Source organism: Diabrotica undecimpunctata, chromosome 2 (genome assembly GCF_040954645.1).
Source record: "Diabrotica undecimpunctata isolate CICGRU chromosome 2, icDiaUnde3, whole genome shotgun sequence".
Taxonomy (NCBI): Eukaryota; Metazoa; Arthropoda; class Insecta; order Coleoptera; family Chrysomelidae; genus Diabrotica; species Diabrotica undecimpunctata.
In genome coordinates this window covers 161047577-161071075 of record NC_092804.1, presented here as the reverse complement: position 1 = coordinate 161071075, position 23499 = coordinate 161047577, and the positions used below count along the sequence as shown (strand labels likewise).

The window sequence follows — 23499 nt, the reverse complement described above, 5'->3', positions numbered from 1 at the left end:
ATATATAATTTATTTTTGGCACCATACACATACAGTGGCATGGAGGCACTAAATTTTATTTTTATTGAGTAAATAGTCGATTTGGTGAAAACCAGCCTGATGCCTGATGTCTCTCGCCTCTCTAAAATAAAACACAACAAGCTATTTCATTTGTTTTATTACCTCTACAGGGTCGTTTAGTTGTAATGGTTTCGATGGAATGGTATTAGTTCGGTAAATTGTGGGAACGACTGATTAATAGGTTTTTGTTGACGAAAAAACTTATCATTCATTTTTTTAGAGAACCTATTTTTGTATTTTGTAAATGGTTAGGAAGACAAAAACCGAAAAACAACACTACATTTTTTCCAAATTCGGAAAACAATGAAATGATTTTATTAGTATAACAGTGTGTTATCTTTATTATAGTATAATTAGCGGAATTATCTTTAAATAAAACAACAGTGAACTCTAACTAAACTGCAAAAATAAAAATGCCGTTCTTAATAATTCGCTGAAGGGAGATTAACTTCTTGCAAACTATACACTTTATGACTATAAAATGTTTTTTAACTATAATTCTAGAGTAGTAGGGTAAACATTAGTAAGAAGTTATACTTAACCATCTTTGCATATCTTCACAGTGGTTGACAGAGTACTTCACAGTGGTTGAAAATAACTTAATACAAATTTGAAAGCAGAAAAAGAATAAAAGAACATAAAGTAGTGATACTCAAATCATTCGTGGTCCATCACTTATACACAGTCGAACAAATGAACAATTTTAACATTTGTCATCGTCAATGGCGTTACAACTCTTCGTAAGTCTTTGCCATGTCTATTACTGCCTTGCACTCTTGTCGGTCCTGTGCCACTGTTTCCCATTTTCTCCAGATCCTCTCCGACCTTTCCATCTTTTTCTAGACCGTCCTACAGCTTTTCTGTAATTTGGTCTTTTCCAAAACACATTGTTCATAAGTAGGTTGTAGGTACTCCGTATCACATGTCCTGCTCATCTTAGTCTAATGGCCTCTATAGAGTATCATTTCGCTTCCGTATGTGAGTGTTGGTCGTATTCTGTTCTTGTAGATTTCCTCCGAAGTTTTGACCTCATTAGATGTAACTGTAAAGAAATATTGTTTCCCGCCATTATTCGCATTTTAAGTTTCCGTTTCCGATTGTTCTTCTTCTTCTTCAGGTACCATCTCCGCTACGGAGGTTGGCAATCATCATAGCTATTTTAATTTTTGAGGCAGTAGCTCTAAAAAGTTGTTTTGAGCTGCATCCAAACCATTCTCTCAGGTTCTTGGGCCATGAAATTCGTCTTCTTCCGATGCTTCTTCGAGCACTTCAAAGTTCAACTTCCTTCTCTTTACCTATTCTTCTCAGTACTTCATTATTCGTAACTCTATCTACCCAGGAAACCCTCATAATTCTTCTATAGGACCACATTTCAAAGGCGTTAAGTCGTCTCATTGTGTCTAGATTTAACGTCCATGATTCCACTCCATAGTATAGTACACTGTATACGTAACATTTTGTTAGGCATACTTTAAGAGCTAATGTTAAATCTTTACCACATAGGACCTTTTTCATTTTTATAAAATTAGAACGTGCTTTTTCGATTCTGACTTTGATTTCTGCAGTGTAGTCATTATTTTCTGTTATAAGTGTTCCTAGGTAAGTGTACTTTTTTACTCTTTCGATCTGCTGGCCTTCTACTGTCAAGATTTCGTTAGTATTATGGTTGTTTTTACAAATTTTCATAAACTTCGTCTTTTTGATATTGAGCGAGAGTCCGTACTCCCTACTACACATCACTATTTTACTTATGAGTCTTTCCAGGTCTTGTAAACTATCGGCTATTATTACTGTATCATCTGCAAATCTGATGTTGTTAACTAAGACTCCATTTGCTCATATGCCGATGCCGATTGTTGCTATTTGAGTTCTTTGACCACCTCGAAGTTATGGGCATTTATTGTAATATTTCACCATATTTGATATCGTTGCTGCTTTGAAGTATTTTGACTTATCTTCATTTATATTTAGGCCGTATATTAGAAAGACATCATATCTAGGACACATAATGCGCCATAGGGAATTTGAGCAGCTCCAAGTAATATTAGAAGGCAAGATTGAAGGTAAAAGGGGCATAGGACGAAAGAAAAAATCTTGGCTACGAAACATCAGAGATTGGACCCACACAAAAGAAAATGAATTAATTCATCAAGCCCAGAATAGAGAGAAATTTGCCATATTGATCACCAACCTCAACAGAGAAGGCACTTAGGAGGAGGAGGATATTTAGGCCAATAGTTACCTAATGCAAATTCTTCCAAACTTGAGAACATATCTTTAACTTGCAGTGTTGACTGTGCTACTGTATTTGCATGGTCAGCAAAGGCGAGAACAATAATTGCTCCCCAAGCCAGCTATGTAGTGTTCAGTCTTCAGATAAATTTTTCTCATGAGATATCCCAATGTTAGGTTAAATAAAAATGCCGACAGCGGATTTCCCAGTTTGGAATTTCTTAGTTTGGAATAGCATTGTCGGTATGTCTGCGGGAGATAGTCTGGTCAAATCCGTATATGCGCACAGATAGTAAAATTAGAATCTACAAGACTTGCATACAACCGATCATGACATATGGCATAGAAGTGCGCGAAGATACCAACAAAACGAAACAGATGCTAAGGGTTGCCGAAATGAAAACCCTAAGAATAGTAGGCAAAACAAGAGACAGGGTGAGAAATACATAGGTCAGAGAGCAGTGCACAATTCAAGATATTGTAAGATGGGGAAGGCAGCGTAAGAGGATGTGGTACAATCATGTAAGACGAATGGATGAGAATAGACTCCCAAAAATTGCCCTAGAAAACAATCCGCCCGGTTCAAGACCTCCCGGAAGCCTACCTAAAAGATGGAGGGATAGTTGGCAATCTATCTCCCAGGAAATTAACAAGAGGCAGCTTCAGAATTAAACAGATCGAAAGATCTCCAAGAAATAGAAGAAGAAGAAGCCCATAGTTTACACAGAAATTATTTAATATTTTCCTTCTATACTAACTTAACATTGCATTGAATGTATTTTTTCAAATAGAATAGACCTAGTTCATATTTTATAGCTGCAAGATAGCTATCATCTCATCAAAAGGTAGAAGCAACAGGTTTCTTCGAATGTGTCGATTCATTACGCCGAGTTATGGGTTTCGTACAGAAATTAGTCAAATAATGACGTCATTCAAAAAATTTGCATGGGCTAATCCTTACTCTAATTATTACTTAGGTGATAGACCTACAAATGTTGTAAATGTGGTACGTTTAGACAGGGATATTATAAGCCAATATTGAAATGACTGAATCATGCTCAAGTAATCAAACAACAGAGGAAGCAGACATTACTATCTACTTCAATAGCTGTTCAAAATGTATTAAAACACGGATATGGGTCTTACCACGTTTTACCTATAACAGGTTTTCCTCAATGAAACTTTTCCTCAAATGATAATATCAATGAACGCAACGATTTCGTGGATTCATAGTTTTACCTACTTAGCCTCAAATGTTATCTAGTGGTTACTTAATCAATGAGTTGATATGCCGACAACAAAGGTTATGATCATTTTAATGAAAAAGCTGAAACTTTAGACGAACTCATACTGTAAAATACTTCAATTACTTATATTAGATCGTTTTTGTTTTAGTCAAAACAGTTATAAATAGTTAATATAGAAATTGCAGCCATTTAATATTTTACGTTACATGTTCAAATGGTACTAGACACGAAATGTTTCTAGTTATAAATCAACAACGAAATTGACAGCACAGGCTCCGCTTTTCCGAAAGCAATGGAATAGAAGGGATTAACCTGTAGTTAAATAATTAATTATTTGCACTGTTCAACGCACTGCCTAACACTGATGAGTTTTTGCATGCCGCAAAAGACAGACGTCTGGCCTTAAGATAATTTGCCAACGCACTAAAGGTGCACGGCACTATAAGAAGAAGTGACAAACTTTTTTGCATCTTTTTTGGGGTCTCAAAAATTTACATTCTTAGCAAAATTCAGCAGGCTGGACTATAAAAAAGTCCCTAAAAGTGGATATATAACTGCCAATGCCCGTTGGTTTATCCAAATACAATAAACAAATTGAAAAATTATTTACATTTAGCGATTCTAATATTATTATATTTTGATTGTTACAGGAAAGTGATGGAGAAAAAAGTGATCAAGACTTAGTTGTGGACGTAGCCAATGAGGTAAGATTTGTATTTATCGCAAAAATTATTATTGTCTCGTATATCACAAAGATGCCTGATTTTTAAGGCAATGAAAGATTTTCTGTCGAAATTAGTAATTCGTATGATGATTTAGAGAAATATTTTTTGCTTAAAGTAAATTTCCAAATTATTTAAACTATATACCATGCATACATTCTCGGCGGTACGTGTGAACACGTGTGGTTTTTGACCTCTATTACAATTCACATCCATTATTCCATCACCTTCACTGCATTTTCATCCTTGGCGCTTCGATTCTTTCGTACAAAATTGTAGTGTAGGGTCTTTCCGGGGAAGTTCTTTCCACACGTGAAGTTCTTTCCCACGCGAGTCTGCTCAGTTTTAAAAATCTAATAATATCCTATCCGGTCAGCGAGAAACGTCTTCTCACAGCTTACCTCCCAACTTTCAGTAAATTAAGAATACATCCCTATCTGTTTTTACAGATGTTAGTCCTTGGTTGAAACCAGTTAGTCATCCCCTTTATCGCATTGTAGAGCTTGCTAGCTTCTGTTGGTTTAGACTTTTAATTTATTCTACACACTTTCTTCAAAACAAGCGATTTTTTTGCAGGAGTCTATATAACACCCTTCTTAGTGTCTTAAGTTAACCTCAATTTTTATTTGCGTTTAAAATAAATTACCTTTTATTGCCAACAGAACTTTAAATTATCAAAAATTACTATTGTAATTAATATTTGTTTCATTTTAGGAAGCATCATCGCCCCATACGAATGGAGAACACGTAACGTTAGGAAATTCCAGTGAAATTAGAGAAAACGGCAGTACCAACGGTGATAAAATCAAAGTCGAAAGACCTCCTAGTAGAAGCGGCTCATCATCTTCGAGGAGTACCCCATCTTTAAAAAGCAAAGACGTAAGCACTTTTTATAGGCATTAGATGACTTTATTGGTATTTAATTCCCCTTATTAATGTATATCCCCTTTTTAAGTAACCAAGTATATTTCTACATGTTTTATTACTCTAAGTAACTGAGAATCAAAAACTAGAACAGTCGATAAATTTCTCATTATCCGATTATATTAATGTAACCTCTGCGTCGTGATCAATATGAAACCACTTTGCATTATCTTTAACTACTGGCCAGCGTTAAAACATTGAAGCAGTAATTTCATAAATTCGTCGTAAAATTGCATACACTAACGCACTAAATTAGAACATCTTTATAAAAAGCCGTAAAGATTAATAGCTTGGAAAGCTATCAGCTGGAGTAATAATTATAAATGTTTCACCATTTTGTTGTTAAATTCCAATCTTGACATTATTTTCCGCCAAATTAACATTCTTTCTTTGATTGCGGCTATTAAATTCAGTTTCGAATAATAGTACAATACACAGCTAGATATATTGGATTTATATTGCGTTAAATTATATTATTTCGCGTGTTGAAGATATAAACTCCATTTAATAGAAGAAACGTACCACACATTGTTAATACAAGGGTTAGTTATTTATTTATTTATCGTATGGCATACGATCTCTCTCTCTCTCTCTCTCTTGTCGTTTCCTCATTGCTGAGGATCGTGATTTCCTACAATGCGGGCTGTCAATTCTCTCCATCTCTTGCGATTTTGGGCTGCTCTCATGAACTCGGAAAACGTCTCTCCAGTGGCTTTCTGTACTTGATCTGACCATCGGATAGGTGAGCGTCCTCTGCCTCTACGTCCTTCTACGTTTCCGCACACAATTAGTCTTTCTAAGTTGTCATTGTCTCTTCTCGCAATGTGGCCAAAAAACTTTAAAACATTTGCAAGACACTGAGAGGAGAGTCTGGTCTGAATGTTTAGCTCTTCGAGAATCGACTGATTGGATCTGTGCTCCGTCCACGAGACGCGTAGCATTCGTCTCCAGCACCACATTTCGAATGCGTCAATCCTTTTCCTATCCTCTGATTTTATTGTCCATGTCATACGATAAGAACATATTATTAAAAATCAAACTAATGTATTAGTAACCCTTGTGTGCATACCCGGTTACCCGGGTGCCCGTTCTCTCGATAGAGTGAATGATATGAATTTGAATGCCACATATCACTTGTATGATCGATGTTAGAATTAGTTACACCAGAGCAAAACAAAATAGCCATGAATGAGTATATTTCTTGTACACTAACATTTTTCCACTCTCCTTTCGAATCTGTGTACACTGACAAAGCCTTTTTATTTGTATGTCGAACGATAATATCTACCATATCCATGGTAAATATCTTCTTGAAAGTGTCGATTATTGAAAGTGTTACGGTACTTCGATGAAGACCACTTTGCTGACGCAATAGATTATGAGATGCAGTTTGATGATGATGAAGCGGCGTTTTATTCCACACAGCGTTATCTTTGGCTATGTAAGTGCATGGTGTTTCCATTGCTGCTGCTTGATCTTCTCTATCACTTTCTCCTTCTTCCTCTCTCTCTTCTTCATCTTCTAAAAATAAAAAAAATCATATTAGACCAAAATAAATATTGGCTACAATTTTTTATTTTGCGCGGCAACAATGTATAGCAATTTTATACAGGGTGTTTCAAAAAAAGGTAACCCCGTCTCTAGGGTAGGTAAAAAACTGAAAAATAATTGGGGTTTGCTTAGTAAAAAATTTTTGTAACGCTATCAGTTTTCAAGATACAGGGCGTTGAAGAAAAAAAAAGTTTACGCATTTTTTAAGATTTTGCCGAAACTACTGGCAACATTGTAATGAAATTTTATACGAATATGTTTTGGAAGCTGATACATCCCATGAATTTGTTTTTATATCTGATTCTCATAAAGGGCGCTAGTTACACGGATCGTACTAAGTATTAGTCAATATAACTTTTTTAAAAGTATAATTATTAATCAAAATTTCAAGTAAACTTAAACATCATTCAATTTTACACGAAAAAGGTACTCTTGGTAAAACTCGATACTGTGTACCGTTTTCGGAATATTTTGATTTGAAAATGATGAAGTAATAATTGATGCTGGTAGTAATGATAAAGTTCTAATAGATATACCTCTATTTTCTCCAAGTGTGCCATGGAAATCTGACATTTATTGATTGTTATGACGATAAATCAACAATAATTAGAGTTTTGAAACCTTGTTATTTGTAAAATCAAATCAAAATGTACTCAAATGTTGAATACACTGACATGTTATTAACCTTAGGCGAATGTTTAGGATGTTCTAGTGCAGCTGTGATACGTTATGCAGAAAAGTTTCCTAGAAGAAACTTACCAAGTAAAAAAACATTTAGAGCCATTGAACGACGTTGTCGAGAAACTGGGAATGTGAGGCCAAATAAAATAAATTCTGGTAGACCAAGCAAGAACAATTAATAAAGAAAATAATATTTTAAATTTACTTGATCAAGATCCAACAGTTAGCGTAAGGAATATAGCAAGACAAACAAATACTTCTTCTTCAAGTACTTGGCGGATACTGAAAGAACAGCAATTACATCCTTATCATTACAGACAAGTCCAAGAGCTCTTGCCAGATGATCTACCGGTTAGAGTGGATTTTTGTGAAACATTGCAACAAAGGACAGCCCACAATCCAAATTTTTTAAAATGCATTCTTTTTACGGACGAGGCCACCTTTACGCGACAAGGTATGTTTAACTCCCATAATGCACACTACTGGTGTGATGAGAATCCACGAGTCAAAAGGGTATCACATTACCAACACTCATTTAAAGTTAATGTTTGGGCAGCAACTTTAGGTAACAATATTAATAGGTTATCATATTCTACCTGGAAATTTAAATGGTGATATGTATCTTGATTTTTTAAACAATTCCTTATTCGAGATATTAGAAGATTTAACGCTAAACGAGCGAAGATTTTTATTTTTTATGCACGATGGAGCACCACCACACTTTTATAAAAGGTGTCGTAATTGGTTGAGTAATTATTTTCCGAATCGATGGATTGGTAGAGGTGCAGAAGCTCCGATTCATTGGCCTCCTCGGTCATGCGATTTTAACCCTTTGGACTACGCAGTTTGGTCGTATATTAAGGAAAAAGTCTATGCTACAGAGGTAAATTCACGCCAAGAATTGGAAGAAAGAATTCAACGTCAATTTAATGACATCATAGCTGATCCCCTACCGTTTAGAAGGTTAATGGAATCTTTAGAAAAAAGAATAGACTTGTGTATTCGCGAAAACGGGGGGCATTTTGAATACTTACTGTAATTGAATTTTCTTCTTGTGAGTTTTGTTTAATTACTAACTATTTTATACCAGCATCAATTATTACTTCATAATTTTCAAATCAAAATATTCCGAAAACGGTACACAGTATCGAGTTTTACCAAGAGTACCTTTTTCGTGTAAAATTGAATGATGTTTAAGTTTACTTGAAATTTTGATTAATAATTATACTCTTAAAAAAGTTATATTGACTAATACTTAGTACGATCCGTGTAACTAGCGCCCTCTATGAGAATCAGATATAAAAACAAATTCATGGGATGTATCAGCTTCCAAAACATATTCGTATACAATTTCATTACATTGTTGCCAGTAGTGTCGGCAAAATCGTAAAAAATGCGTAAAATTTTTTTTCTTCAACGCCCTGTATCTTGAAAACGGATGGCGTTACAAAAATTTTTTACTAAGCAAACCCCAATTATTTTTCAGTTTTTTACCTACCCTAGAGACGGGGTTTCCTTTTTTTGAAACACTCTGTATATTTACCTTCTTCGGTAGATGTATCGATTTCTAGAGCAACTGGTATTTCTTGATTATCTACACTACATTCATCGCTATCAAGAGCCTGACGTTCAGGCAAAATATCATCTGGTAGCCAGTCATTGGCATCACTGTCAGACTCCCTGTTTGACTCATTATCACAGTCTCCTAATAATGCGGTCAAATAAGCTTCTCTTTCCGTGGCATTCAATCTGAGACAAAATTCATGCATTATTCACTTTTCAATAGAATACCATAACGAAATTTTCAAATGAAGCACTGAAATACATTTTCTTTTACCTTGCGAATTCAGTCCTCGATAATTCCTTCATAACGTTAAAGTATACTGCGTCGATTAGCCAAAACTCCACTAACTGTAGCACATATATGCACTTCCGTACTAACGAAGAACACTATTGACACTGACTCACGTCTACTGTTGCTATATCGTCGTAGGTGATTAGAAGGAAAGTCTTTGTGAGGACCGGGTGACGTCCTTGAAAATCTTGTTTTCTCTACCCTTTGTAGCGGTAATGGATTTTGACAAGAGCTATGAGTCATGCCGATTCAGTACACAAGTTTACCTAAGTGTTACTATTTAAATGGGAATAAGCCACAATTAAAGGTTAAAGTACGTTTATTGACGTTTCAATTTCCACTTCGGAAATCGTTCTCAAAATACAAACATTAGTAAATTCAATTTGTCCACGTTCGTGGTCCAAACATAACTGGGATAAAGTTATCTATAGCAACGAAAGCAAATTGGATGTCTGTGTGGGAGATTATCGAAAGAGTGTGATTCGGGAAAAAGTGTAATTCGAGAAGCATTCCACAAGGATTTTCTCAAAAGAACTGTAAAGTTTCCACAGAGTATCATGGTTTGGGGTTGTATGTCGGCCAAAGGGTTGGGAACTTTACATCTTATTAAGAAGGCCATAGTAAACGCAGCCAAATATCAAGATATCCATGAATATTCGTTTCTACCAAGTGCGGTAAAGTTATATCCATTTGGAGATTTTATCATTCAGCAGGACGGAGCCTCATGCCATACGGCTAAATCTACCAAAAAATGGATGGGATAACATCACATTAAAGTTTTGTAACATCCTTCTAGCAGCCCTGATCTTAATCCAATAGAGACGCTTTGGCACAAAATAAAAACAGCGCCTAAGAATTAACACTGAGCGTACTTTGCCACAACTATGTGCTAAATTGCAAGAAATATGGGATAGTTTCACTCCAGAATTTCGTAAAGGCTTAGTTGATACAATCCCTAATAGAGTTCAGGCTGCTATTCAAGCTAAGGGCGACGTTACGCCTTATAAATTTTTATTTTAATTTGTTAAAATCCTCTTGTTCCAATATTTAGTTGTCAGCATTTTTTGGCTATCAAACAATAATTAAATAGTAATCAATATAAAATATATACTTAAACTGTAAACATAATTTCATACATCATAAAAAATGTTGTTAATTTTATATTTTTAATTAAAAAAAATTAAAATAAAACAATTTCGTTAAATTGGTATTTTATTCGCCAAAATAACTGCTTGTTCCAACATATAGTTGTTAGGGCTCGTATAAGTCGAATATCAAGGGCGACGCTAACAAATTCAAGTTAGAGTTTTCTACTAATGGACGATTTAGATAAACTTTGATTCAACATAAATAGATTGAGATTCGTTTTTACTAATTTTGAGTTAGAGAGGTGAAATAAATAAAAATTAAAGATTGTTGGAGAGGAAAAAACATATTTTTTGTTATAAATCAACATTATTTCAAAATATCCTTAAAATAAAAAAATACAGCATTAAAAATATCTAAGGTATAACGAGCAGAAAATTATTCTTTAGCAGTTCTTCAGAGTTGCTGGTTTGCAGAGTATAAAAATCCGTAAAATATTCAATGCTGTTCTTGCCTCTTTGATGGAAACCCATGGAGCGCATGTAGTATTATTCAAGTCTTCTATGTAAACTGAATGATTAGTATTGGTTTTTTGAGCTACTGGATTGATAATGTCGTTATAAGATAATGTTCCAGCAGTCATAACTTCATCATCGCACTTAACAAAGTGCTCAAAGGTTATTCCTGATTCAGACACCACTGTATTCAACTCTGCACAAGGTGAAATAGAAATATCTTGTTAATATTTATGAGCTAGCTTTTGAAAATTGTAGAAGTCATTCATGCTTTTGTATTTGCTTCATATTGCAAGGGTGATGACTGAAATATTGAAAAAACGAGGTTTTCTATATTTACCGGTGACGAATGTGAGAGTTTTTCTGTGCCCAACATGTTTGCTGCTATAATAGCAGAATAGTCAAACGTTTCTTGCTATACTTCCCAGCATGTCATTTATCATTCTTAAAAGTTTCAGTCTTATCAGAGTTCGAGTCTTATCAGAAAGCCATTTAAAAAATTTCGTTAGCATTCAAGATATTCTCAGGTTCATAAACATACCACAAATCTTGCAATTTATTTTTTCATTGATTTGTTACATGTTTCAGTGTTGACTGACACTTTCCTCACAAGCTTTAAATAATACTTTTATATAGTTTTCCCATGGCTCAAGGTTCAAGGTTCTTGAACTCCTAAGTAGAGCATAGAGCTTCAGTGAAAACGCGCCATCCATTCTATTTTGTGCTAAGGCCTTCACCTCATTCCAAGACTTTTCTTGACCTCTTATATCGTCCATGATGGATCTTCTCCAAGTTTGTACTGGGCCACCTCTTTTTCTTCCTCCTTGGGGATTCCACTCTAGAACAATCTTTGCAATACTGGAATTATTTTTTCTGAGTGTGTGACCAATCCAACCCCACTTTCTGAACTTTATTTGATGTACTACCCTTTTTTGTTTCTTCAGGTGTATTAGATCTTCGTTTCTGATGATGTTAGGCCAGAAAATACTAACAATTTGTCGTAGACATTTATTAATAAAGACCTGCAGTTTATCTGTAAGGGTTTTTGTCACCTTCCAGGTTTCACATCCGTAGAGTAGAACAAACATCACATTTGACTGGAATATGCGGATCTTTGTCATTGTAGATCCTTATATCATTATAATATCTATCATATAATTTTTAAAAATGCTATTTTTTTTTTAGGAAAAACCCCTCACCCCCGGATCCAAACAACGCTCTACGACACCTAATCTCGGAGCAGGACCAGCTCCAACTGCCAAAGTGGGCCATGCAGGTCAGTACCCACCCTATCCTCTTGGAGCTGCTAGAGGACCAGAGCATTTAAGTCCCTACAACAACGTCGCCCCTTCGCCCTACAGTCGACCCGCAATATTAGGATACGACGGACATCCCCACACAAGAGCACCTGGAATAGCAACGAATGGTATGGGCGCCATACCTGGAGGAAAACCGTAAGTTTATTTGAAATAATTACTTTACACACAAATGAATGCATAAGGTTCTTAATAGTCTTTTTATAGTATCGCAGAACTAGGAAAGATACATGAAACGTTTGAGGTTCCGGAATTCAAATTACTATTTGAATATATACAAAAGCTACTATTAATTGGAGATTTGTAGATCATGTGTTCTCATGACCACATTTAATAAAATAAAATAAAAATAAAAACGTTTATTGCCTAATAATATTTACATTTCACACTTAAGATATCTTAGTCTTCTTTTTTCTTATGTTCCGTATAGGCACCATCTACTGTTTGAGCCTCATCCTCTTCGGGTACTTGATTGTTCTTGTCGTTGACTCCTTGGCATCTTTTTCTGAAAATAAACGTTCACAAAGTGCAATCACAATGAAATAGAAATGGTTTTCTAGAAGTGGGAGTTTCTGGTAATAAAGACCAAACATCCCTTATCATTCATAAACACAGAATTTCACAAAAATGCAGGGAAAATATGCAAAATCCCGAAAGAAATATTCAAACCAATAAATACTGCAATATATTGACGTCAATCATCGAGAAGAGTTCGCATTAGTTCATAAAAAACTAAACTGTAAAATGATTTAAAGAGCTGCATTCATTTCACTAAACGAAAAAAACAGCTTTACAGGTTTTTCTAGAGAATGTGATAAAATTTGTTTATAGCAAAAAGGAAAAATGCTAAAAATAAAATAATAATTTCAACGATTTTGGACGTTTCGACTTTCAGTCCGAAAATTCAATTTATCAAATATAAAAAAGATACTGTCAATATTACGTTTTTCTGCCAACAGACAGTCTTCGTTGAATGAAAACGTGCGATCCAAGGTATTTGAGGGAAATACAATATTCAAACGCTTCTCCTCGCCATTAAATGGTAAATTTTTAGTGGTAAGGTAGAGGTAGTTTGATTATTAGTAGCCTGTTACAGTTTTTAATGCTTCAGTTAATGTTGTCTTCTCTTCGACAAAAGTTTGTGCTGGTGGAACAATAGCGGTGTCGTCTGCATAGATTAAACTCCTATTATCAGAAAAAGTTCCTAGTAAAAGGTAATAAAACATCCCGTTATAAAACAAAATTTTCATTTACAAAGTTGTAAATCAATTAAAAATTTACGGAGCAATGATTGGATGATTAAACTAGGTCTAAGAAAGGTCTTAACTTACTATAACTCTTCTTTGGAACGGATTAACTGTATGCCAATTTAAGTAAACGTGCAATAAAAAAAATTAGCAAAGTATATTATAAAGAGAATAAAAAAGTAATATTTAGTTAATCCTATTCACCTTTAATCATGATTAAAATTTAATGTCTGCATAAAGAAAATATCAATTAAATAAGATACGTAAAAAATATAAATCTATTGAATATAAAAGTGTGATATTCTGTTAAATATAAAAACTAAAAGTGATATATCTACTGAATGTAAAGAATTAAATTTGTGATAGTGAATATAATATAAAGATTAAGTAATAATTCTAGTTACACCATCAGCAATTTTATTATATTCTAACTCAAGTAAAAGGGTGAAAAGTACCTGTTTAGCGCATATTTATTATTCAGCCGCACATTGAGTTAACTCCACAAATGGTTTATCACTGCTAATCAGATTGGCGTTGGCTATGTACTTCGACACTGTAGAAACTTAATAAGGATTGGTCAAACTTGGGATTGTTGGTGAAGCCGTTCAAACTTGGGAACCTCAGTCCAAATTGGGAACTTCGGTCCTAATTGGGAACCTAATGAAATGAGACATGCAAAAATAAAGAGATGTTTAAGACAATTATGATATTACTTACCCAATTAAAAAAGGTCTCTCGATGAACAGAGTGGTGCTATATCTTGCTGCAGACGGATAATAGCAAAATTTGAAAATTTAGGTGTTTTTATATTGAAAAAAAAACTACCTACATAAAATAATGGTGCGGTTTTGACCTTGGATGGGCATAACGGTAATGGTGATCTTTACGGCAGTTCGACGGTACCTTTAAAATAATTTATTAAGAATAATCCAAAATCAAGTTTTTTCTTACTGCAGAAATTTTGCAAAGAGGTTATAAAAATAATATGAAAATAATTTTGAAGGAATATAAGTGACTATACGGGATGTTTCACAAAATTAGCAAAATGAAAATGAAATTAATAAATTGTTATATTTAGCTTTTTGATACATTATAACATAATATATAGCGACAGAAAACAATAGTTTATACATTCCATGATTTGATTGCTGATTTGTTAATCCAAAACTCTTACTAAATCCTGTTTTACCTAAGTATCCCAAACTGATAACTGTTTTTATGTTATATTCTTACTTATTTTAATAATAAAATTATATTAATCTACATTATTAATCTACATATATATTTCCTTGTAGGGCCTATTCTTTTCACATGAACGGCGAAGGCCAACTTCAACCAGTACCATTTCCGACGGATGCTCTAATAGGACCGGGAATACCGAGACACGCACGTCAAATCAATACCCTTAGTCATGGTGAAGTTGTTTGTGCAGTGACTATTTCCAACCCAACCAAATATGTATATACTGGCGGAAAAGGATGTGTCAAAGTTTGGGACATCAGCCAACCTGGATCAAAGAGCCCTGTTTCTCAATTGGACTGTTTAGTAAGTATCATACATTTTATAAAGTTACCAAGAACAATTTAATTTGAATAAATTCACTGACAAAGATCTATCTCTCTAATCTTTGTACCTTTGGTTTCTGGATCATCCCTGCATCATTGCAGATGGTAGATGCTAGAGAAAGTGGTTACTTGGGCTCATATATCTTTTCTAATATACACTACGACCTAAAAGATCTTTTGTGTATTACTTCTATGTATGTTTTTAGCTTTCATATAGACTTTAGCGCCTGATGTCGAACCTCTTTTGGATCGAGGCTTTGTTTCAACGTGTACTTACACCTTTTCTCGTCTGTGATCTGCTCATGCTCGCTCGTTGGTTGTTTTGCGATCCTTGTCGAGCTTCATCGTGTCGATGACTATGTTTCAGTAATTTTTCTTCACATTCAGAAGTATAGTCTGTTATGGGTACCAGTGTCATAGTTTCTGACTAAGGCTGCTTTAGTATTTATGGCTCGTCCATCCTTATCCTACGAGAAGTTAGGGAATGGATGGTCACTCCTAACAAAGCCTCGCAAAGCCTACATTCCATAGCCGATCACGAACAGCCCCTCCACCGCGACATGGTCTTACAGTTCTTGAAAGGAAACTGTTTATTGACTATCATTAGTTCGAATTTCCTCGTGCTTTGTACTTTTATACCATGTTGTGTTTCTATCTTATCAGTTATACATTTTCAATTATCATGCTCATTAACATAACTTTATTAATATACCTCTTTTTTTTTTAGCAACGAGACAATTATATTAGGTCAGTCAAACTACTGCCCGACGGCAGGACATTAATTGTAGGAGGAGAAGCTTCTAATTTATCAATATGGGACTTGGCTAGTCCTACACCTAGAATAAAAGCCGAATTGACATCTAGTGCACCAGCATGTTATGCCCTGGCTATTAGTCCCGACTCCAAAGTGTGTTTCAGTTGTTGTTCGGATGGTCATATAGCAGTATGGGACTTACATAATCAGACGTTGGTGCGACAGTTCCAAGGACACACAGACGGCGCTTCTTGTATAGATATTTCTTCGGATGGTACCAAGTTATGGACAGGAGGACTCGATAATACGGTAAGTAACTTCGTTTTAAATTATGTGTACATTACTAACCTTTGTAATTTCTGTTTCCAAAATTATCAAATATTCCCACGTTTCTTTAACGTAGATTGATAATTACATTTGAAGGGGCTTTAATTTTAGCAGAATAGACTAATTCCTCACATCTCAAGATACATTTTGATCGAGTGAATATAGTTTGGTATTTTATAATGGGTCTTCAGATAGAGATTAGAATAAATCACCAAATGTACCACCAATTACCACATCATTACGGATGGATATAGCGTACAACACGTGAAAAAATAAAATTGTTTTACCATTTTACGGTAGCCATAATCGTCCTACCGAGAGGACTATTCGCACTGTGGATAACTTTAAGTCCACTGATTCAATATACAATCAACCAAAGTCGGCACTTCAAAGACCACAACTTGGCGAATTTTGCGTCGTGATTTGGGCCTGCACCTGTGTTCACTGAATGGGCTCTGGAGCAGTTAAAAACCAATCCTAATTTTCATTGAAAAATTATATTCGTCAACAAACAGAATTATCGAATTTGAGACGATACCAATACAGATAAGAGAGAAGAGCGTCCAATGACCCCGAAAAAGTACGTCTTTGCTGTGGATTTTGGGCTGGTGACATTATCGGTCCACATTTCTTTGAGAGCGACGTTCACTATGCCATCACCGCCAACAACGAGAGCTATAGGTCGATGATTACCTAGTGCTTTTGGTTTGAATTTGATCATATGCACACCAACCACATGTTGCTTCAACAAGACGGAGCTTTGAGTCACACAGGTCATGCCATATTGGACATTCTACACAAGCGATTTGAAGACATGGCCATCTCACGTGGAGGTGACGTAAACTGGCCAACGAGGTCGTGCGATTTGACCCATTAGACTCTTTCTTGAGGAGTTTTCTTAAGCCGCAGGTCTGAATAAGCCACAAACCACAGTCGCCCCAAAGCCATTGGTCAGCGTGATTTATGCACGAAAATCAAAGACGCGCCACCCAGTGAAACCGCGGTGGACATTTGAATGATGTTATGTTCTACACATATTGGTATCGAGGAACATTTCAAAACAATAAAAACTTTCTTCGAAGATATCCCACACTTTTTTTATTTAAATTTAAATAAAGCAAACGCCTTATTAAAGATCTATACATTCATATTTGCGGCTCAAAGGACCAATGCACACAAATGACAACAAAAAATTAAAATACGCCGTGAATTATGTGCCGCTGCATGAATATTGTGGTTTACTTCCAGTAGTAACTTAGTTGTAAAAACTTAGTTTATAATATGATAAAATTTTAAACAGCTAACCAACTTTGCAACAATGCAACTAGGTGTCGACCATCACTAATGTATAACGAATAGAACACGTTGCTATAGAATAACTTTATTAAACAATAAACTTTCTAATTTCGCTGTTTCTTAAAATAAATACAAAATCTCACAATTTAATAATTAAATAGCCTATATCTATAAATTTGTAAAAATATATTTTTCGTATTTTGATAATTTCCACTCACTTGACTTTACCGTCCAGTAATTTTAGTAATTGAACGATTCAGACTGTTAAAAATTATAGTATTGGCTTACAGATCTACCCAGTAATATATCGTATATTTGTTTTTTTTTTAGGTTCGCAGTTGGGATCTTCGAGAAGGCAAGCAATTACAACAACACGACTTCAGTTCCCAGATCTTCTCTTTGGGTTATTGTCCTACGGGAGAATGGCTGGCAGTCGGGATGGAGAATTCTCATGTCGAAGTGTTGCACGCTACGAAAGCAGATAAATATCAGTTACATTTACACGAGAGCTGTGTACTTAGTTTGAGATTCGCAACGTGTGGCAAATGGTTCGTTTCCACCGGTAAAGATAACTTGCTGAATGCTTGGAGGACGCCATATGGAGCCAGTATATTCCAAGTAAGAATTATATTATATCTCATTTTTACCATATACTCCTTAATTCACCTCATTGGTTTATTAACGATTTTACTAATATCGTTATCGACATCGTGGCATCATATTTATTTTTGCAAATATTACATGACAAGTAGTTTCATTTTAGTTGAGTGGCTACAGCTCACGTTACGCATATTTCAGAAGAGCCCTTTTTGGTGCCATTGGTAAATCCGCAGATACGACACATAATTCGTACCTTTTCATTCATAATTCATTCTTTTCGTTGGGTTCACTGGTCGAAAAAGTCATTTTGTAATAGGCGAGGTATCCTTACCTTTTTTTCTTGTGTCCTGTCCTCTAGTGCGATGGGGTAATATAATCTGCTCACATCTGTAGAAAGCTTTATCTAAAACAAGGGTAGCATGGCTGCACTATTTTAGCACAGAGTCTGTTAGAGCCTCATGAGTCCGACCGCGGCTTAATTATAAACGGTCTTAGCCTAAGGAGCTTTATGATGTGAGTAACAAGACAAAGATATTGAACCGCAAATCAAACAACGAAAGAAACTAACTTACAATATCATAGTATGGATATATGTTTATAATGCGTCAATCACTAGGAAACAAAAACACCACAAATCTTATAAGAACTCTCGGCGACCTGAGGGTTGAATAAAATTACTACCCAATGACTGGCGATAACAATCAATCTACACTACAAATCCATTTGCTATCTTGCAGATTATTTAGAACTAGTTTGCTTGTAAATACAATAGTCGGTTGGCAGATAGGCTCGTTAGAAAAATATTGGTTCAAAAATTTACCCAATTCCCTATCCACCTTTCCTAACGATGTCTGGAGTTGTCAGGTTGCAAGCGAAGCAGTAACATCTCCAGAAAATGCCAACCCCTAGTGTTGGCGAAACGTCGAGAACTAATCTCAGAAGACAACGGCCTAACAGCCCGAACAAACAGTTTAACAAGTTGAACCCTAAATGTTGTATATAATTATATTCTGTATTAAATATCATTTTAATTGTTTTTTTTTATTTTCAGTCCAAAGAATCCTCAAGTGTTCTGAGTTGCGATATCTCCACTGACGACAAATACATAGTAACAGGATCTGGAGACAAAAAGGCAACAGTGTACGAAGTGATATACTAAAAGTGCGCGCGTTTGTAAAAATATACACAAAAACTTTTACCATGTGACTTAAACGTCTTTGACTATATTAATTTTTGCATTCTATTGTACATAAAAGATTGTAGATGTTTACTACAGAGGACGTAACTGTTTATCGTTTTCAGCTTCTGTCAAAATTTCACTATTTATCGAGTACTTTCCTGTACTTTGACACCCTGTACATTTTTCTAGATAGCTGAGCAAAGAGGGACATTTTTAATTTATGTTTTCTTATCTAGGGCAAGCCTCAATGCGATAAATACAGTGTGTACCAAAACTAGGAAATCTCTTGGCAGATACGAAATTTTGGAACAATCTGTATATTTGTTATTTGTTTTACAAAAATCTGACATATTGTTAAAACGTGTGTGTGAATTAGATGTCAATGAATTAAACAAAAAAACATGGCACCAGTGATTCAAATTCAAATACTTAACAATTTAGAACATTTCATTGGTTTCTCGATGTTATTACGAAACAGAAGATTACGTAGCATATTTTTCGTAATTAAATAAAATTATATAATTACAACAGAAAGCTTAATTTTTATTTTAAACCTTTCAACATCCATTTCCTTTTAATCCTTCGGGTACAAAACCCACAATAAACAACCAGAGAGAAAGGAATGATCTGCAAATATTATAAACGAGAACTGAAAACATTATATTGATGTTTTGGAGACATACATGGAACATTAAACCATTTTCCTTCATTATTTTCACCGTGTCAAAAGTCGTGACATTTATAACTTGACATTGTCAATATCAAGTTAAGAGTTAACTTCTTAGACAAGGAAAGAGAGGGAACGCGTAATCTTATGGAATTTACTGAAGCCAAACCGGCACCAGAAACGTTTCCAGGTCATATTTTATTTCTTTGGTAGATTGAGAATAATGGATATATATCAATAAATAGATTTTTTTCAAAATTTATAATTGAATACTGGCATAATGGCCACGTTTTGAACATGATTTTATCATTACATATTTTTTAGTAGATCGATAGTGTTTCAGTAAATTGAAGTTGAAATCTGTAGATCTACTGAACAATCAATAGACATGGTAACCCTGCGAGAGGTAGTAATGGGCAAATACAGACACCAAAACATGGTGGTCACATCGAAACTGGCTTCACTTTTCGAAGGTTTATTAAATGAGTGTTATCTGTCCTCTCTCTTTCCTTGTTCAAGTTTAACTTTAACGAAAGTTCAAGCTGAATATAGCCGCAAATGTCAACCATGAAACAAATATTTCGGTTTGGCAGTGTTGGGATGTTTTTATTATGCATATGTTGTAAGCTTCAAATATAAAGAGATAAAGCTTTTAAAAAGTACATTTTAATTATATTAAGTTATGAATTCTGCAATTTTTAGTTTATATAAAACAATAACGAGTAAATATTTGTCTCTTTCGAAATTAATTGCAAACCGGCAACTGGTGGTTCGACGATTGCCAAATCTATCCGCTAATGGCAATTGCCAAAAAAAGTTCTAAAAATGAACTGGAATCAAAAGAAACAAATATTTACTCGTTCTTGTTTTATATAAATTAAATATTGCAGATCAAGAAGAGAAATGATAGAGGCATACAACCAAATAGAACGAGCTGCACAAAATCGTGTTCTTAAAATCAATCAGACTAAAACAAAATAAGTGCAGGTAAGTAAAAACGCAGAAATAAGGCAGCCACAAAAATAACAATAGGAGAATACAACATAGACGGGGTAAAAAACTTTATATACTTGGGATCCCTAGTCACGTCTGATAATACCGTTACGGAGGAAGTGAAGAGGCGAATATTTATTGCAAATAAATGTTACCATGGCTTAATTAGGCAACTAAAATCAGATAACGTCGCAAGAAAAACAAAATGCCAAATATATAAAACCCTAATAAGATCGGCACTCACATACGGCTCAAAAACCTGGACACTCACTAAAAGAGGAAACGTTGTTAGCCTTCGAAAGAAAAATCTTGCGACACATATATAAGGACACAAAACAAAAACGTAATATGGCGAAGAAGATACAACTCTGAACTATACAAAATATTCCAGGATCCGGATATTATAACATTCATTAAAATAGGACGGCTGCGTTGGATAGGACATGTAGAAAGAATGGAAGAAGGCGAAATACCAAACAAAATATTCAAACAGATGCCAGTAGGAAAAAGAACAAGAAGATCGAAGCTGAGATACTTAGAACAAATAGAAAATGATATAACAACCTTAAAAATAAAAAACTGGAGAAAAAAAGCACGAAACAGATCAGAATGGAGAAGAATCCTGGAAAAGGCCAAGACCCAAAAAGGGTTGTCGAGCCAGTGATGATGATGAAATATTGCAGAATTTATAACATAATATAATCAAAATATACTTTTCTAAAGCTTTCTCTCTTTATATTTGAAGCATACATTATAAAAACATGCCAACACTGCCAAACCGAAATATTTTGTTCAATGGTTGACATTTGCGGCTATAGTCAGCTTGTACTTTCGTTAAAGTTAACCCAAAGCTTGGTGTTTGGTTATGCCTATAATGTAAACAATTTTTTTTGAGAAAATGAAGTCAAGATGGTATTTAACACAGCAATAATTAAAGAATATTACTTTGATAGAAATGTAAAAGTAAACACAAGTCGCAAAACAGTGAAAATTAGCTTTTAACTAATTTGCAAATTAGAAATAGGCAAATTTATGCACTTTTTTAGAAATACTCTTCGATTTTCTGCTGTATTTTTACCACACCTGAAAACATTAAAAATAGTAAATTCTCGATAAAAAATGTTGACCGTTGTTTTTCGATGATCTTTATCTTTGTTTTTCTGTTTGTGCTTTGATTGTTTTACATTCTTTATTTATTGTAATATGTTTTTGCAAAGAAAAAAACAATAACCAATAATGATGAAATAGTTGCTGGTGTGAGCACATATTCATGAATGATAAGGAAATAAGTCTTCTTCTCACAATCCGTAATAGGTTTTTATTAAAATTGAAAAAATAGAGATTGTACTACTGGTTATGCTATTTACAAACTTTACAAGCATCATCAGGCCCTCAAAAAACTAAGGCTAGAATATAAATAGACACAAATAGAACGAATATGTATGTGACAAAACAAATATTTGAGTAGTACAGTGGACTTAGACAACAAATAGATATAATAATATAAAAATAACTGTGTTATTAAATACATTAGAGTAGTAAAATACATTAGACCAGCTACATTCTGATGTTGACTGCATGAGTAATTTTTAATCACATAAATTAAATAAATGAGAATGCTTACATATCAGTACAAGTTGTGTTGATACATCAGGTATCATGTTAATATTATTATTGCTATTGACCTTTATTATTTGTTGGAGCGTCCCCTCTGTATTCCAGCCATTCTCGAGACAAAAACATACAAACACAAAAGTGAAATAAATTTACTTCACATTACTGTAAGAATGCACGTCGTTACCCCTTATTGGTTTGACAGTGCTCACAAATTTTTTCTGTCAGTGGCGTCACAATTCTAGTTTATTTTATTAGCGCTTTATTTTGTGAGTTTTGGGTAAAAGCTTTTTCGCCAAGATGACTCTTTTAATATAATTTCTCGGACAAATAAAGTAACGGATGTTTTGTAGGTCAAGTGATATACTGAGCTGTCCTTTGTGTTCGCTTGTTGCCCGAGTGTGATTTTTTTTTAAATGTAAATTCCGATGTAGGGTTTTTTTTTAACCAGTAATTTGCGCGGTTAGTGGAGGTTTCGGGCGTCGTTCTCTATTATTGAGGCTTCCGTGTGCTTCTATTTCTATGGATTCTCTTGTTTTTGCTTTGCAGTGTAAGATATGTTTGAAAAACGAAATATTTTTGAGTCCTGTGGTATGTTTTGTACAAATAAGACTGAAGAGACTTGCTAATACTTTATGCTCAGTTCATCCAGTTTGTCAAATATTAGTCGGTTCTTCTTAGCCTTCTATCCTCCATTTTTGGACATAGGCCTTCCCAATTCCTTCCATCGATCTCTATCCTGAGCAACATACTTCCAATTTATTCCGGTTATTCTGTTTATGTCATCTACCCATCTGTGGCCTTCCTCTTGGTCGTCTACCTTTGTAAGGTCTTCAATGTTCTATTGTGGCGTTGAAACGTTGATCTTTTTGTCTAGCTGTGTGGCGTGCGAACTACCATTTGAGTTTGGAAATTTTTATTGAGACTTTTAGTTGTGATCTTATCCAGTCGTTCTTCTTTTTATCTGACAGTCGTATACCTAAGATTGCTCTTTCCATTATCTTTTCTGTTGTTGCTAGTTTATTCATATTTGCCTTTGGTTAGGGTCACTGGTTGAACAGTTTGTC

At 34.6% G+C, this 23499-nt stretch overlaps 1 protein-coding gene and 1 long non-coding RNA gene across 4 annotated transcripts in view; one reads left to right on the top strand and one right to left on the bottom strand.

Moving 5' to 3' along the window:
* The window catches only part of gro (TLE family member transcriptional corepressor groucho), a 577477-nt gene extending 557785 nt beyond the window's left edge, over positions 1–19692 (top strand). For all 3 annotated transcript variants that reach the window (XM_072523889.1, XM_072523886.1, XM_072523888.1), the window contains 7 exons: positions 4190–4243; positions 4976–5140; positions 12059–12327; positions 14732–14981; positions 15729–16064; positions 17709–17996; positions 19030–19692. In XM_072523889.1, coding sequence (XP_072379990.1) covers positions 4190–4243; positions 4976–5140; positions 12059–12327; positions 14732–14981; positions 15729–16064; positions 17709–17996; positions 19030–19137 — 1470 coding nt within the window. In that variant the 3' untranslated portion in view covers positions 19138–19692. The remainder of the gene's footprint in view (positions 1–4189; positions 4244–4975; positions 5141–12058; positions 12328–14731; positions 14982–15728; positions 16065–17708; positions 17997–19029) is intronic.
* On the bottom strand, positions 12460–22629 carry LOC140435148 (uncharacterized). Its single transcript, XR_011950109.1, has 4 exons — positions 22443–22629; positions 14154–14339; positions 13892–14093; positions 12460–12694 (listed from the first exon to the last, which is right to left on the bottom strand). It is a non-coding gene; the product is annotated as an uncharacterized lncRNA (long non-coding RNA).
* Positions 22630–23499: the final 870 nt, after the last annotated feature.